General features: G+C 47.9%; 3 protein-coding genes across 3 annotated transcripts; 2 read left to right on the plus strand and 1 right to left on the minus strand.

The window, feature by feature from the left end:
- Positions 1-306: 306 nt before the first annotated feature.
- LOC120655671 (WRKY transcription factor WRKY51-like) lies at positions 307-1983 on the plus strand. Its single transcript, XM_039933615.1, has 3 exons — positions 307-1280; positions 1382-1507; positions 1595-1983. The coding sequence occupies exons 1-3, from the start codon at positions 625-627 to the stop codon at positions 1755-1757; spliced, it is 945 nt and encodes a 314-aa protein (XP_039789549.1). The 5' UTR covers positions 307-624; the 3' UTR covers positions 1758-1983.
- Positions 1984-10242: 8259 nt separating this feature from the next.
- Positions 10243-12209, plus strand: LOC120655673 (monocopper oxidase-like protein SKS1). The gene is made up of 5 exons (XM_039933618.1): positions 10243-10513; positions 10625-10727; positions 10846-11569; positions 11656-11734; positions 11819-12209. Exons 1-5 carry the CDS (start codon positions 10256-10258, stop codon positions 12038-12040), a joined length of 1386 nt encoding a protein of 461 aa, XP_039789552.1. The 5' UTR covers positions 10243-10255; the 3' UTR covers positions 12041-12209.
- Positions 12210-12276: 67 nt separating this feature from the next.
- LOC120655672 (probable 4-hydroxy-tetrahydrodipicolinate reductase 1, chloroplastic) lies at positions 12277-17369 on the minus strand. The gene is made up of 8 exons (XM_039933616.1): positions 17059-17369; positions 15696-15933; positions 15220-15353; positions 15059-15133; positions 13939-14040; positions 12939-13048; positions 12776-12863; positions 12277-12680 (listed from the first exon to the last, which is right to left on the minus strand). Exons 1-8 carry the CDS (start codon positions 17263-17265, stop codon positions 12612-12614), a joined length of 1023 nt encoding a protein of 340 aa, XP_039789550.1. The 5' UTR covers positions 17266-17369; the 3' UTR covers positions 12277-12611.
- Between the last annotated feature and the right edge of the window lie 426 nt (positions 17370-17795).

Genomic DNA, 17795 nt, shown 5'->3' on the forward strand with positions numbered 1-17795 from the left:
GGCCGAAGCATACCTGTTGAATTGAGGTCTGGACTCGCGTGGCTCGGCTCCCTGCAGGCAAAACCTGCTACGAGCCAGGGTCGTGTGGGAGCCGAACTCGCCAAAGTCACCAGCGTGGGAGCCGAGAAGCAGTAGGCGTCCGATCCTGTAGACGGACAGGTGGCTAGCATCCAAGGAAGGGCTGCACAGAGGGCGTTTTACAGCCCTCCTGCACGGAATTTTTTTCCGGACGGAGCCTGCGAAAAGCGTCAGACCGGAGACACGCGCACGCCGTACACCACCCACGTGTCGCATCCTCGTTGACCGGGATCGCACCGCGCCATTTTTTCCACGGTCAAACCTCGCTTGCACGCTCCGCGACCGCAGGGAATCCTCTTCTCCCCCGTTCGGCCGCGGCGCACCACCGGCCGTCGGATCCCCGGCGTCGGCTCGTCTCCGCGCCCCGCCCGCGCCGTCCGATCACGCTTGACTCGAGCCAGTCCACTGCCTTGACCGGTTGATGATGGTCGATGATCCTCCCATCCCATAAGACGTCCTCGCTGCCCTCCGCTCACGCTTCCCATTTCTCTACTACGTGACGGGCTCTTGGCTTCCCTCCCTGGCCTCGCTGCTTGCTTGCTCGAGATGATCACCATCGACGATCTGATGAGCTGCGGCGGTGGCGACAGCGGCGGCGGCAGGGCGTCGGTGGTTCCTGGCGGCGATGGGCAGGCGGCGAGGCCGCGGCCGCGGCAGATGATGATGATGGAGGCGGTGGGGGACCACCAGCTGACGGTGTCCAGGATCCGGACGGCGGTGTCCATGCTCGGCCGCCGCACGGGCCACGCGCGCTTCCGCCGCGGCCCCGCCGCCGCCGTCGTGGTGGAGCACCCGTCGTCGCCGCCGGACCACCAGCAGCCGCCGGGGAGCGCGGCGGCGCCCGGCGTGATGACGCTCGGCCTGGCGGACTTCGTCAAGGGGCGCGGGCGCGACGAGGCGGCGGCGTTCAGCGCGTCGGCCTCGGGGGACAGGGACAGCTCGTCGCTCCCCTCGACGACGACGCTGACAAGCCTCACCGTCGGCGAAGGGAGCGTGTCCAACGGCCGCTTCCCTCCTGCGGGCGGCCACCCTGCCGGCACGCCGCGTTTCCCGGCGGTGTCGATGCCGCAGCAGCAGCCTGCCGCCTCCGATTACTACCACACCCCCGGCGCCGCGCCGAGAAGCAAGTGCGCCGACCGCGCGCGCTCGGAGAACGACGCCGGCAAGGCGCACGCCGGCCGCTGCCACTGCTCCAAGAAACGGTATTGATTATTTGCGCACCCCAAGCCGAAACCGGCGATGGAGGATCGATGTATCGTTTGCTGAATGTTTTCTGATGATCTTGCAAAACATGGCATGGCAGGAAGTCGCGTGTGAGGCGGGTGGTCCGCGTGCCGGCGATCAGCTCCCGGAACGCCGACATCCCGCCGGACGACTACTCGTGGCGCAAGTACGGCCAGAAGCCCATCAAGGGCTCGCCGTACCCGCGGTAAGCAACTGCCAGTCCTGCCTGGCCCCTCTGATCGATCGATCACCATTCTTGGAGTGCATGTTGATTTCTTGTATATATATGCAGCGGGTACTACAAGTGCAGCACGGTGCGGGGGTGCCCGGCGAGGAAGCACGTGGAGCGCGACCCCGGCGAGCCGGCGATGCTCATCGTCACCTACGGGGGCGACCACCGCCACGATGCCGATGCCGCCGCGGCACCGCCGGAGCACATGTCGACGAACAAGTGAAGGAGTTCATTCGAAGTCTCCGGCCCCTTTACCTTCTGCCCAGTAGAAATTTCTGGGAGTAGTCTCTGTAGTTTCTTCCTCCGGTTCAGACTCTGAACCGGTTGCGCGGTGTCACGTCGCCGTCGCTTGTGTAGAGGAAATTCAGGGGAACGAAAGACATATATGACACGGTGTTTGAAACTTTTGACCATGGAATGCATGTAACTCGTCAAGGTTTGTCAAGGCCTGGGTTGTTGAGTGCTTCGTCCTACGCGTTAATTTGGCGGTACGAGTCAAAGGGAGGTCTCATCTGTGCTCGGTCCCGGAGGAGGGAGGACACGGACAGTACATGCATGACAAGAGGTGGGGCCAGGTGCAAATTAAATGGTGGATAGAATAATCTGATCTATCTTTGCTGCTAACTAGCATAACGTACTTGCGACACGCACATGATTTAAAAAATCTAATTAGATTTTAATTAAAAATTGTATTAAATTAAATATTAATTAAACTAATATTTAAAATAAATTTCAGAAACACGTATACATCATGATAAACGTCACTGATATCTCGTAAATTGCTATTATTTATTATGTTTATTGGTGTCAAACTACAAGCGCTAACAGGGGATTTGAATGAAACTATTGGAGTGCATGTTGATTTCTTGTGGAAATTCAAGTTTGCACGGAAACCAGTGGCGGAGCTGCATGTCTTTATTGGGGTCAGCCGACCTCAATAAAATTTGGGAAATCGAATGGAAAACTATTTCTAGCAGATTCGACCCCAACCTTCTAATGGAGAAGACCCTGACGGTCAGCTCGGCTGGCTTCGCCCCTGACGAAAACCCATTCAAAACCAGGGGATAATGGAGAGCAGCAGGCCGAGTGTTCAGAGTTTGTCCATTAAAGTGATTTGCTTTGTTCCCATATTTCAAAACTGTAAGCAATTAGTACACATAAGTTATTTCTTTTCGCCAAAGGATTCTTTGGCCTCACGGTGAATCTGACCTTTACATCCATTTTTACCTACCACGTATACGTCAGGTTGTCATGGCAGTCTGGTCATTCATCTTGATTGTACATGTTAGTCCACGCGTCCAACCAAACTACATTTGTTTCACAAGCGTAACCTCTATGCTCTGTAGCAGTCTTGCCTTTCGTGTCGAGGAGTATGCGATCTGCACATCGCCTTCCTCACAGGTCTCTTCCAGCTTATTGCCTGAGGGCTCTCTGCTGCGGCCATCCATGGCCGACAATTACGCGGATATGACCACGGCGGGTGAAAAAATTGGTTTTGGGCAAAAAATCCTCCAACTTGCAATTTTTATGGTTCTACTTTTCTTCGATCTTCATGGGTGGAACGTGAGGGGTATGGTGGGTCCGACATGGATGAAAAATGTTTTTGAAAGTTTTTTATCTTTATAGTTGATGAACCTTGATGTTGTCTAGAGGGGAATAAATATGCTAATCTGAAAATTAATCAAAAACAAAGTGGATCGAAGTAACAAGTGAAATTTGCACAACCTTGGTGGACCAGGTTCTGAAACCAGGTCGACCAAGCCTAGACGCAATTTACTAGGTTTATTGCCTAGTTTCGAATTTAACTCAACAACAAGCCAATGAAACTTGAATCTACAAGTGACCATAGTCTTGGGATGATGTATACCTAAAACACTCACAACAAGTAGATCGGGCTAGATTTCGAAATAGGTCAAACCAAGAACTAGCAAGAACGTTAAGAACACAAGAATACAAGGAGAAACAAGATTTAGATATGAAGTTCACTCCCACAAAGAAAACTACGTCTCCATTAAGGTTCCCACAAAGAGTTTCTGTGACATCCCGAAAAATTTACCAGATAAACCACTCGCTAAATTATTTTTTCAAAATTATTTTCATCGTTGAGCTCAGTAACCCTAAGCCCTAATCAGAATTCTTTCCGCCATCCCAACACCCGAGTTCATTCAACGTTCTGTCATTTCTTTTCCGCCGACCGTACCCCTCCCCTTTTTCCTTGTTGCCGTCCCGTCCCGCACCGCTCGGCGGCTTGTCGCCCACGCTCGACCGCCCGCCGCGATCGGCGCCGGCGCACTCGCTCTCTCTCTCTTTCTCTCCCCCTCTTTTTCTTTTTCCCTCCTTTTCCCCTTTTTCCATTTTTTCTTTCATTTTTCTTTTTATTTTCCCTCTCCTTTCTTTCTCCCTTCCTCTCTGCCGCGCACGGCCACGAGCGGGCTCGACGCCGCCCGCTCAGCTCGCTGCCGCCCACGCGCGCTCGCGCCTGCTCCGCACCACCTTTCCCCTCCACGCGCGGCCCGCGCCTGCGCCCCGCGCGTGCCCCACGCGGCCGAGCCGCCCACCGTGCCACCGCGCCGCGCGAGCCGCTGCTGCTGCGCACGCGCTCGCCGCGCATGGCACGCCGCGCCACCCGCCGCAACACCCGCTCGCCTGCGCACCACGCGTTCCATGCGCGTGCCCCTGCTCGCCGCGCCGCCCGTCGCTTCGCCTGGCCGCACCGCGACGCATTCCCGCCGCCCGAGCTGCACAAGCTGCGCGCAGCGACGCCGCCGGCCGCACAGCGCCCCGCTTCGCCGCTCGAGCCGCACAACACGACGCCGAGCTGAGCAGCGGGTCCCTCCACGTGCGCGTCCTCCCTGTGCGTCCTTGCTGCCCGAACCATCGCGTCGCCGCCGCGAATCGCGCTGCCGCACGTCACGACGACAAACGCCATTAAAGGCGCCGCGCCGCTCACCAAGCCCGGCCACCGGCGTCCTCCCCTCCTCCACCGCCTCGTCTCGTCTATAAAAGGCGCCCCAGTCTGCTCTCTGCCACCATCGCAAGCCCTCTGAGCCGCCACCTGCGCCGCTCGACTTCCTCCTCGCTCCAATTTTCTTCTCCTCTGTTTCTTCCCCAAAAGCAGAGCACTCTCGTCGATCTCCTCGCTTAGGCCATCTCGGTCCAATTCCTTCCACGGTTAGCACCCCCATATCCTCCTGTACATGTTCCAAGCCGTGCCCTTCCACTTCCCCGCTCGAGCAGAGCTCCCCACGAGCTCCCATGGCCATGACCATGGCTGCTCGGGGCGGACCATCTTCTAGCCCCTCTCCCATGCCCGGAGCAACCGGAATGAAATCTCCTCGCCCTGCTCTACCTCCTCGTGCCCTCGGCATTGTGAATGGAGGCCGGAAGCGCCGTTCAGTGGAGCTCAGAGAGCTGTGCCCATGGCGGCGCTGAGGACAGGGACGATGTCCCTGTTCCGTTCTGTGAGGCCGTGACCCCCTCCCTCCTTTAATTTCTTTTTATCAGCCCAAGTAGTAGTCACAAGGCCCAATCGTCACGTGCACCCCATTTCCTATAGGTCAATTAATTTTCAGAATTTAATTAGAAGCCACCAATTACAAATCATATCTCATCCATCCAAATTCCAATAACCATTGATTCTTTTTCCTATAATCCTATAAAATCATATACTATCCATTGTACTTATCTTCTAGTACAGCCCAAACATTTCCAGAAATCATAATCAAGTCTTTTCCCTCCCACGAATAATTACAAACAGGTCCCGGAATCCCAGTTTAGCACTAACCACCCCTTTACCATATCATTTCATGTGCCAAACAATCTCCGATCGACCCGAAACTTTACCACGCCTTTTCTAATATAGTTTTGACCCTGCCATTAAGAAACCACCCAAAAATATTACTTCTATCTCCATATCTTAATTATTTCCGATTCGAGTTCAACGATAAAACTTTTATTTCTTTTCTTGATTGTGTGTTTGTTTGTATGCGTCGTAGACCACGGTATGAACGAAGGAGAGCCCGTTGACGAGTAGTACTGTGAGCCAGCGAACGAGGACCAGTTCCGCGACCCCGAGCCTGAAGGACAGTGCTTCGATCAGGACCTCCCCGAAGACTTTGAAGACGGCAAGTTCAATCCCGCCCTTTGATGCATGCTTTTGTCCTAGTTTTTATAAACACAACTTATTGGCCTGTTTTACAAAATTGCATATATTTTGCTTGCTGAAAACACGGTTGGATAGCCACCCCTTGATTTGTTATAACCATTCATTGACCACCTAGATTAATGTCTGATTTTGTTTGGACGTTAATCGCTGTTAGAACGCTTAGGATCTTATACACAATACAACTTATTTTTATAAAGAAAAGGTGTGCGTGTGTGGGAAGGGATAAAAGTGGATTTTCGAAAGATGAGTCTAGACGGGATGTATGACATTTCTGTGTGATTTGCCGTTTGGTGTGCTCGTGCCTATGTGGCAGGGCAGGGAAGGGAGATATCCATCTTGTCACAACTAAGGACCAAGTTGGTGTGACATCTCACCTAACTCCACTATCGTGCAAACCACTCGACCGTTGTATGGGCAACGGCTTAGCATAAATCCCACTAGTTAGCCTGATAGCCATCAGGAGAGCTGAGAGCAACGGGTGACTAAGGAGAAGGGATAAGCTCTGTGTGACTTATGCCCCGGTTAAACCTAGGTGAAAGGTCGATGACCCCTTGGTGCATCCCGTGATGGCTAGTCAGGTCTAACTAAGGTGGGTAATGGCTTTGTTGGGATCTGCACCGACACTAAGGTGATCGAGTTGCGGTACCCCGCTTGTGGGTAAAGTTGCACACCTCTGCAGAGTTAAAATCTATTCGAATAGCCGTGCCCACGGTACTGGGCGAGTTACGGTGTGGTCACATAACTAGTGTTTATTTTGGGATGGGTTGGCGTGAGTTGTTTTGGGAATGTGTCCGGCAGTTGTGCCGTGTGCTACGGCGGATGAGGAGTCCGATAGCAGTTTAAAACTTGGATCCTGTGTGGATCAACCCCTCGTGTTACTCGGTACACGAAAAATAGTTTTGGAAAATGCTTTCTTTCAAATGAACCCCTGCATAAAATATTGCTTTCCGCAAATCAAACCCTAGCCTTATCATTGATTTACCCTGTGTATTATATTCTGTTTATACCCCCTCCGTGGGTGTGGTTGGACTTGCTGAGTACATTTGTACTCACCCCATTTCTTAATTTTTCAGAGGAAGATCCAGACTTTGTTGCAGAAGACGTCAAGTAGGGTACCGTCCTGCACCCAGCCTTGCCTGTGGATTAGGGTCACCCGCAGGAGATACCGCATGGCGCAAGACTCTGATGACCTTTTTTTTATATTTAATATTGTTGTGTGGGTGTGGGTTGTAATCCTCGCGATAGTGGCGTTTCTCTGCTCACTACCGCGCAGAGTTGTACGGTAATGAACCATCTGATGTAATAAATGTGTCATCAGCCTCCTGGGACTGATGTTTGTATTACATTTAAGTCTTCTCTCATGAGGGGACGCTTCAATTTCCTCTCTCAACCGACCACAAAGATCAAGGTTGAGATACTTACTATGAAATCCTCCGCGAGGATGGGTAATACAAACTTATCAGGGCAATCCGCCTGAGTTGAATGCTCACCCGTCACCATTAACCGCCTAGGAGCAAGGCTCCAAGAGTAAAAAAATCCAAATCATGGTGCTTGACAAAGTTCCGCAAAGCTCAAAGGGTAGGAATGGAGCTAACTAAAGGCTCACACCAAAAACCCTCCAAATCCTCTCCACAAAAAAAAATCTTTGCAAGATTAGCTCAAGAGTGGAGCAAGGAAGGAGGAATGAATGCTAGGAATGAGTTTGTCTCAAGGTTGTAGAAAGAGAGCTAAGAGAGGTATGAGGAAGGGGATGAAGGGGTATAAATACCCACAGCCCCAAAATGTGACCGTTATAGTGCTAGTGCCCAGGTCTGCTAGATGAGGTCCAAAACCTGGTCGACCAGGTTCTCAGGAAATTCTGGGCAAATTCCAAACAAAGAGCTTCACCTGGTCGACCATATTCTAAACATGGTCCACCAGGAATGTTATAGCTGATTGTTTCAACTTGTGTGGATGTTTGGCTGGTGTTTGGGTAATTTTTTGAGCTTTGAGACAGTTCCAAGACATCAACCATTGATCCCCTTGATAGTATAGCTTTCCTAAACTCAATTTCAAAAATAAAATGAATTTAAACCTTCATCTTGATTTCGAATGCCGTCAATGTTTCCACCTTAAGAATGGGGTCGCCAATCATCATATTCTTTTTCTTTCATGTACAAGCTATTCTCATTCTCAAATAAATATGTTAGAACTCATTAACACTTTAATTAAATTGTCATTAATTCACCAAAACTAGGTAAATACACTTTCATTCTCTTCATTTTTTGTGATTGATGACAACCCAATTAAAATGGATAAGATAAAATCAAAGTACTAGAACAAAAGCATTGAAATCATGTATATGTGTAGCTCCCCCTAAATTTGTGCATATGAATTGAATTCATGAATTGCGGCCTCAAATGCTATAATTGCACAATTTTAGAGACAAGAACACGAGAGCTCACACATTTACAACAATTCCAATGAGCAGCAAGAGTATAACAAAGAAAAAAAGCAACAATGCATATGGCATGTTATATCACTTCACAAAAGGATAAACCAACAATACATGAAGTCAACAACTAGGCATAGCATGGTCAAGGTTAACGACAAATACATGTTTCGAAAAAAAGATTTTTTTACGTCTCAATGGCTTCAATGTGAGCCTGAATAAATACATCATTAGAGTGTCAAAATAATTCATTGATAGTACAAAATAAATACCAATTATACATCTATGTTTCACTTTCAATAAATATTCAATTTAACATTTCACATTCACATGAACATGAACATTCAAATTAAAATATATCTACAGTATATGTATAAATACAAAATCATTTTGTTTTCCCTCATTCCAAAAATTGTAATTTTTTCTAGCTATAAATAAAGTATACCAACTACCAAACTAATCATGTCACTTGAAATTATCCAATAAACATTCTCTCAAATTCAAGTCATGGTTCTATATGTCTCAAACGAATGTATAAATCAAAAAAATCTGAGCTTATTCTCACTCTTTCTAAAAACACAAATTTCTCTGACTATGAAGCATGAAACGAAGCATAAATACCATCAAAAAAGAGAGGGTGAAGTTGCTAACTTTTGGAGCACTTGGATGAGTGAAATCCCCACAAAACTTGAGAAAAATGGGCAGCAACTCCTCTCTAGAACACCATGGAGAAGAAGAAGCCCGAGCTCGGTCAAATGGTTGGCTCAACCTCGGGGAGGGGGAAGGTGTGCTGATATATAGAAGGCACATTAATACCGGCTGGTGGCTCTAGCCGGTACTAGATCTCTCCACTTACACTACTAGAAAACAAGTCTTAGGTCCACCCCAAAAGTACCGGTATGGAGATGAACCGGTACCTAGCATAGGTACCGGTTCATCTCCATACCGGTACTTTTGGGGTGGATGGAATTTATGAATGAGCCTTAGGTACCGATTGGTATTATCAACCGGTACCTAAGGCTCTCCATAGATACCGGGTGGTAACTTTTATATTAGTACCGGTTGGTCCACCAACCGGTACCTATAGATGAGCCTTAGGTACCGGTTGGTGTTACCAACCGGTACCTTAGGCTCATCCATTGGTTACTTTAAAAGGAAAATATCTCCTACTCGATCAGAACAACTGTGTAGCTGAGATAGTAAAGGAGCAACGTGCGAGGCTAGAGGTCGCGAGTTCAAGTCCCAACCAAAGAGAGCCTTTGGTACCACTTTGGGGGTACCGGTTCAAAAAACCGGTACCAAAGGCTCCTTGCAACCGGTGCCTTAAGCCGATTTTCTAGCAGTGTTAGTATTGGCTGGAGGCACCAGCCGGTACTAAGATTTCTCATGCCATTTAGTACCGGTTGTAACCATCAACAGGGGTACTAAGTTGCCACATAGCCGTTACCCATCAGCCGTTACTAAGTTGCCACATGCCGTTACACGAATGTGAAATTTAGTGAACCTTGCGACAGCAATACTCCATCGCTCAACATTCATGTGACATGATCATACCTGTAGGTTTTACTGCTAGAGCCTCTTTTACCATTGTATAACGTTAATAAATTGTCGAACGAGAGGGTATTTGGTCACCAGCAACTCGAAGGAGCAGCTATATAGCTCTACCTAAACGACCGGCCAGACTCCCAACAGATTCAGAACAACCACGCATATGCATACATCATTCGCTCCTAGCCTCTCCACCAACATTTGCACAACGTGACCTCGCTGTTCGTCGCCGTCATGGACGCCGAGCGCCTCCTCGCCGTCATAACCACTCTCGTGCTGCTAGGCAGCAGCAAGCACTACACGGTCGACGCCGAGAACCGGCACGTGTTCCTGGACTGGGAGGTGTCCTACGACGTCCGGTCACCGCTGGGCGTGGCCAGGAGGGTGATCACCATCGATGGCCGGCTCCCCGGGCCGCTGCTGAACCTCACAACCAACGACGTTGCCCACATCAACGTCGTCAACACCCTCGACGAGCCGTTCCTCCTCACATGGTGCTTTGTGCTGTCACCCTGCAAACTTGTGTTAATTTACCTGCAGGCACTGATCGATGATCCTGTGCAGGAATGGCCTCCAGATGAGGCGGAATTCGTGGAACGACGGCGTGGCGGGGACCAACTGCGCGATCCCACCGGGGGAGAACTGGACGTACGTCTTCCAGGCCAAGGACGAGGTCGGCAGCTTCTTCTACCGCCCCTCGCTGGGGCTGCACGCCGCTGCCGGGGGCCACGGCCCCATCCGCGTCAACAGCCGGCCGGTCATCGCCGTGCCGTTCGCCCAGCCCGACAGCGAGTTCGACGTCCTCATAGGGGATTGGTACAACATGGACGTAAAAGTGAGTTCTTCGTTGGTATCGCCTGCTGATGCACACAATCATTCCATCTCCATACATGTAACCTTGCGGCAATGCTGATCGTTTCTGTCATGTTTCTGGAATCTGGAGCAGGAGATGAGAGGATACCTGGACAGAGGCCGTGATCTGCCGTCGCCAGATGGAATTCTCATCAATGGCTTGGGCCCTTATGCAGCCGATTTCACGTTTCAGCCAGGTAAACTCGCTGTAATTGCTTTAATTTTCGTGTGTCTTCAATTCCAGACTTCCAGTTCATCAATCATGTTTAGATTATTAAGCTACTTGCTCACCATCATATCATGCCGACCCGCCAGGGCGCACGTACCGTCTGCGCGTGTCGAACGTGGGCACAAGGACGTCGCTGAGCTTCCGGATCCAGGGCCACAAGCTGCTGCTGGTGGAGGCGGAGGGCACCTACACGCTGCAGAAGCACTACGCCTCGCTGGACGTGCACCCCGGCCAGTCGCTCTCGGTGCTCGTCACCGCCGATCAGCCGCCCAAGCCTTCCTACTACATGGTCGTCAGCTCGCTCTTCGTGGAGCCGGAGCTCTTCGGCGTCGCCAACGTCCTCTACGCGGGCTCCGGCGGCCCGCGGCCGCCCGGCGCCGCGCCTCTGGAGGACCTGTCGTCGCACAACGGCTACGGCCGGTCCATGGAGCAGGCGCGCACCGTGAGGATGAACCTGACCTGCGGCGCGGCGCGGCCCAACCCGCAGGGCTCGTTCCGCTACGGGCTCATCAACGTGTCCCGCACGCTCCTGCTCCGGAACGACGAGGCCGAGATCGGCGGCCGGCGACGGTGCACCGTGAACGGCGTCTCCTTCGCCGGCGCGGCCACGCCGCTGAAGCTCGCCGACCACTTCGACGTGGCCGGCGTCTTCACGGTCGTCTCCGGCAGGCCCGAGAGGAGGAGGCAGCCCTCGCTCGGCACGGCCGTCATCGACGCTCGGTACAGGGACTTCGTGCAGATCGTGTTCGAGAACAGGTTGCCGTCGCTGCAGACGTGGCACCTCGATGGCTACAGCTTCTTCGTGGCCGGGTGTGTATGGCGAAACCCGCAACCATCGCCTCGCTTTTTCTATGTGCGCTAAGGAAATCAGATGTGGCTTGACATGAATTTTGCAGGATGGGTTGGGGCAAGTGGAGCCCGGACGCAAGATCAACGTACAATCTGGTCGATGCCATTTACCGTTCTACTGTCCAGGTAACAGTGCAACACTAGCCAAAAATTCTATGTGCTTTCATGGGTTCCTAAAAGGTTTCTTCGTCTGGCATGTGCTTTGTGCAGGTGTACCCGTCAGCATGGACGGCCGTGTTGGTGTCTCTGGACAACGAGGGGATGTGGAACCTGAGGTCGCAGAGTCTGGACAGGAGGTACTTGGGCCAGGAGATTTACATGAGAGTGAGCCAGGGCAGCTCAGAAGCCCCTGACCCTAGGGATGAACTGCCGATGCCTCCAAATACTCTCTTATGTGGAAAAGCAAAGTCTTCGAAGATAGGGCGAGCATGAGAGGCTGGGGCCTGCCTGCCAAGCCAACATGCCTCTTTTTTTAGACTTTTGGGCACAAATGCTACTTCTATGTAGTAAGTAATATACAAATATTTGGCAGGCCACTTCAAAATTTCGTAAAATCTGTTCCAGGGCATATATAGGATCAACGCATTTCAGCACCATGAGATCACAGCTTCAAGCCCCAATCCCCCATCAAGTACGCACTGAACCCACGAGACCTCAGCACAGCGACAAGGAGAAATATTGCAACTTTGCAAGTGTCATAATTGCTAGTCTCCTATGCAGAGGATACCAGGAAAAGCAGAAGCAGTCATGCCAGATATCTAGGCACCAGGGGCACCATTCAAGCAGAAACATCCATTTATTCAAGCACCTAACCACTACGTTTTGTCCTCTAAAGGAAGATGCTAAACCGAAACTGAAAAGTGCCTAATACAAAAATTATTACTTCTGAGCATTACCATACACAGGGTGGGTGCATCGGAAAGGCAACCAAATTCACGATGGAATTTCAGCTTGTGAATTGGGGCCACATAAGCATACATCTATCGCCTGCACAGGTCTCATCTCATCTCATGTTGCCCTCTCTCAAGACATCAATCATGTCATACAGTTTCTTGCTCGCTCCAGATTGTATCTGCAATCATGTGGTAAGTCAATTTGTACCTGCCTCAGGCGAAAAGCTGGGAGAATAGGAATATCAAAAAATCACAAAGCGTTTAGAACTCACACCTTTGTGTAAAGAAACATAGCAGCATCAACAGTTCCTTCTGCGTATATTGATCGGCCACATACATTGTGCTGAAACTCAAATGAAACTCTGCAACCACAATGGTAACTTAGCCCTGTACATCATGTGCTAAGCAAGGTCCTAGAAAAGGGATAAGGAGCTTACGTCCCATCAGGTGAAGTGAGATGGTACATGTGGAATGCATGACCTGCAAGATGCTCTGCTGGGACACCAACCACGTTAACCTGCTCCTCAGGATCCCTTACTAGTTTTACCTGCAACATCCATAGGTAGGAGTGTCAGAAAAGTAATCCTGCAAGAGGAACATACATTCTTCACTATATACTAAGCCCGGACTGATCCATTAGAAAGAACAAATAAACATCTGCAGAAAATACTATCTACATCAGAAGTTAAACTTCACTCAAACAAAGGCCAGATACAGGAATATGGGATGATACTCAACCTCAGACAAATAAAATAACATGGTGGATTAAATCGGAACCATAATGACAATTTTCTAGATTGTCGATTGGAACTTCAAACTTGAAGTCTACATGTAAAAGAAAGAATAAATCTACATGCCATTAGCCCATTCACTAACAGTGACTAGTAACAGATACATATGGATCAAAATGTCCAATTCAGCTCAATCTAAAATTCGGAGTGGCCAAAGGATGCTAGCCCAGTTGGTTAGTCACTCCGGCGGCACCCCTCAGGTCCTGAGTTCGACTCCCCGTGGGAGCGAATTTCAGGCTGAGGGTAAAAAAATCCCCTCGCTGGCCCCGTGTGCCAAAGCACTGGTTGTGAGATGGCCCAGGTCGGCCTGAGGACCCTTACATGGCCCAGTCAGGTAGTTCCCAGGGGTTACGTCTCCCAGTGTCAGGGCGGGGCCAGGGTTCGGGGATTTTCTCGGTCGGGGAAGCCGAGTCTTCTCTTAGCTAATACCGGTGGGGCGGTCTTTCCCCACCCGGCCGAGTTTTTTTTTTAAAATTCGGAGTGCATGATGCTTACAGACTTGCAGCTGTCCTATAAACATAAAAAACAAACGATAATCATCCAAAGTTCATAATAAAATCGTTTGAAGAGAAACATCACAAGTTTTTCATGGGGGAAAACAAACATGATAATTGATTGACTAAAAATTCTTTCCTTCAAATAATACCTCATCCATGTCAAATGATACACCCAACTTCTGAAAGCAAGAGATAACAGCTTTGGCAGTTCCAGAAACGTCCAACTTTGTTGCTTGATGAGACTCCATGACCTGCAGAGGTGTGCCAATTAGACGAAAAAAATGATTAGCCAGAGACCATGTTAATATGGTGCTTTTGACAATCATCATTGTTCAATAAAAAATAACTACAATTAGAAATAGAGACAGTCAGATAAATCAGAAAACCAACAAAGTATGGGTTATCTCAACCAGTTGTACACATCTTGTCATACAGGACATTTTTTGTGCTAAAAGGGTTGACCTTTTGTCTGCTTCATGGAAATGCTCAATTTGATAGGTATGTGCACCTATAAGAGTTATAAGTGATGGAAGGTTGAAAGAGTTTTACAAAATGCACAAAAGACAGGGCGTGTACCATAGTCAGAAACAATTCAAACAATGGAATGATACTTCTGTCAGGTAAAGCACATTACCTCATATAAAACATATGAATTTGTTATAATTTTTAAGACATCTGAGTTTTTTTCCAAAGAATTTTAACAGTTTGGAAAATCTAGGGCATTGCAGCTGAGATGCACCCCAACAATTCTGGATCTGCTGCTGACGTTTAAATCTAATAGAATAAGCAAGGAGAACAAAAAAAGACTCACTACCATGAGCTCAACTTACTCAGGTGGCTACAGTTGGGTATGTTTGACTCTAATTACCTTCAAAAGGTTAATTCATTAGCATATCAATATTGAACTAAATGTTGAGCATTTATAAACTTCAATTAGTAATCTGCATAGGTGCGTCTATGTCCCCACAATTGTGGTCCAGTTTTACTACAATGGCCTTTTCCCCTTTGGTAGCTTTTCCACTGCATTTGCTACTAGGTTCTTTTAGTCTTGAACATTCTGCTTCATCTGGAAAATCACAAAGCCAAGAACCGTAGTAGGCATTTTGGTCTTTGATGATACCTTCGCACTTTATTATAAGCAAATTATAATATGCAATTGTGGAACAAAAATCATTTTAGCACAGTGAACACAAATACTCAAGCTTTAGTGTTGGAACAAAGAATACAGTAAGCAATGCAGTCTTTCCAGGGCACATATCAAACTATTACCTCCAGTTTGTAACCTGAAAATGCACCAGGGAATTGCTCTGCCATGATTTCCATGGCAGCAAGAAAAGCAACGACCTAAAACATGAAGAGGTTATATTGAGAACTGTTCGACCACCTGATGATGATAATAAGTATTCACCACATTATGATAATAATTATACCTGCTTTCCCATCTGTGGGGATATCACAGCATAAATATTTGCATCCTGCACGGTTTTGTGCAGCAGTTGCCTATTTCCACCTGTCGTGCCCATTACAAATGGCAAGCCCAATTTGCAATAGAGTTCAGCATTGGCTGCATACCAAATAAACATCAACAGCAGTTAGAATAGCGAACAATAATAAATGAATAAAGAACATTTAGGCATAACCATGCAATGGCAACAGAATACATTCATATAGGCATAACCAAAACATACCAGTTAATTAGAACAATCGCATTTCTCAAGGATTTTCACAATATCATATTTGGACAGATAATATAAGATTTAGTGAACCAGGAGTCCAGCACCATTTTTTGCACATAGGAACGCAGTTAAGCATAAGAAATCTAGAAATGACTATGGACAAAAAAATCCATGAGCATATTAACCAAGAAGAAAAAGACACTGCCAATAGTGATTACTAATACACGCACCATTGACAGCATCAGGAACAGTGTAATCGACGACTATGAGATCTGGGTACTCTTCAATAATGGAAGGGAGAATTTTTTCACTTTCAGAAGGGTCATGAATTTGAATTTCTCTGTCGCAGATTTCAAGTCTTCCATCAGGGACTTCCATGGCACTGAATGATACCGGAACTAACTGAAGACCGGCTGATACAGCTGCTTCTGCCACAGCCTTCCCCATTTTTCCAGTACAACTATTCACCTGTACAGATAATAGAGCTATACTAAGTGAAATGCAGTTGCGAGAACACAGTACCGCATGCATCTCAAGCCATGTGGAATGTACTAGAAAGTTGACGTGCTTTACTGAAACCCTAATCGCTGGAAGTAATTTGATGAACAATTAATCTCTAGTTTGTCTGCAAACTCAAGTATATCTTGACAAAGTAATTAAATAAAGCTTTCCTTTCTGAAACTTTATAAGGAAAAATTTTACAATACTTCATTCTTAAAGGCCTGAGAACAGAATATGGGCAAGGTACATCAATTTTTTATTTAGAAAAAGGCTTCTGCATAGGTTCAAGAATTCAGCACTGTATGTAGGAGAATTAACCAAGAGGATGAAAACAGATGTTGTATGTCCTACAATGACATCGACAGAGTAAAAGGCCATATGTTAGCACCATGTAATACTAACACAGATCTGGTATCATCCAAGTACCACTTCTCATCCAAATGTTACCTATAGAAAAAAAACTGACTGACTGACTACCAATGGCCAAAATGAAAATGAACTATGAGATATTACCTATCAACAGCTAAACAGTTGAATACAAAAAAAACAGCTAAACAGTTGCGGATAAGGAAACAATCAAAATTCTCACATATAAATAGCAATTAGCAATCATTCAAAGAGTTACAGGTGCAACAAAGTTCCATCAAACTAAGCAGTTGTGATTAGTTTGAAGATTTTGTATCCGTCTCAGTGAGAATTCTAAGGGATGTTTGCATAATTTCTTTAAGCATAATTCAACCAACTATGTATGGATCAAATTACTTACATCGGCTCGGTGAAAATATTGCCTCACAATGTATAGTGCTGAAATCCTGAATGCAGTATACAGTTTGCTACCTTACTACTCCACCAATTCACTAAAAATACATACAGTTCGTTATCTGAAGAAGCAGTAACTATATCAAATATTGTCGGAACTAGAACAAATCATCCCCTATAACGCAATGACAAACTCCAAGTCATAATTTGGCCCACTACTTTACCATTCTGTCCTACCCTTCCAATCCCAACACGAGATTATAACATACTTCAGTGAAACATAACAGAACCATCAACCCGCAACCAACACAGAACCAAACCAAGCAACGGTACCAGTATCGGAAAGGAGAGCTTGGGGGGCACCGCGGGGACGCCCTGGCTAGCTAGGGCCTTGACCACTAAGGGCCTCGCCGTTGCCATCCGCCGCCTCGGCGGCGCCGCGCCGATGGGAACACGGAGTCGCTGGAGAGGGCGGAGCGAGTGCCGTTGCCGCAGGGTTATGGCGGCGGCGGGGTGCGCGGCGATGGTGGCAGAGAGCATTTGCGAGCTCGGCTGGGGGTTGGTGATGAGATGGAAGAGTGAAGGAGCAGGGAGGGAGAGAGAGCGGCGGCGTCGGCGGAGGGCGGGAGGGAGAAATAGTTCTGAGTAGGGTTTCTTCGGTTACATAACATTTATTCCGGGATCCTTTCAAAAAAAAACATTTATTTCGGGATATGATAAACAGTATCGAGGTTTATTCAGAATCGCGAACTAATTACAATAAAATAAATTTATAATAGATAAAAAATTAACCATCATTAGTTTTTATTGTATCTATTATTTCCGGTCAGAAATAAATCATATGACTCTATTCGGCTGGCTTGTCAGCCAACCAACTAGCAGTGCTATCTCTCACACCAAATCAGCACCAGCCACCAGCCAGCTAATAATATTTTTCTCTCACAACAAATCACCATCAGTCACCGGCCACAGCCAATCGAATAGAGTAACCAAAAAAGCCAAAATTGTTCGGTTTGTAGGAGACTGAAGGAATTTGGAGGGGATTTGAGAGATTAAATCCCCAACGAGTC

Source organism: Panicum virgatum, chromosome 1N (genome assembly GCF_016808335.1).
Source record: "Panicum virgatum strain AP13 chromosome 1N, P.virgatum_v5, whole genome shotgun sequence".
Lineage (NCBI taxonomy): Eukaryota > Viridiplantae > Streptophyta > Magnoliopsida > Poales > Poaceae > Panicum > Panicum virgatum.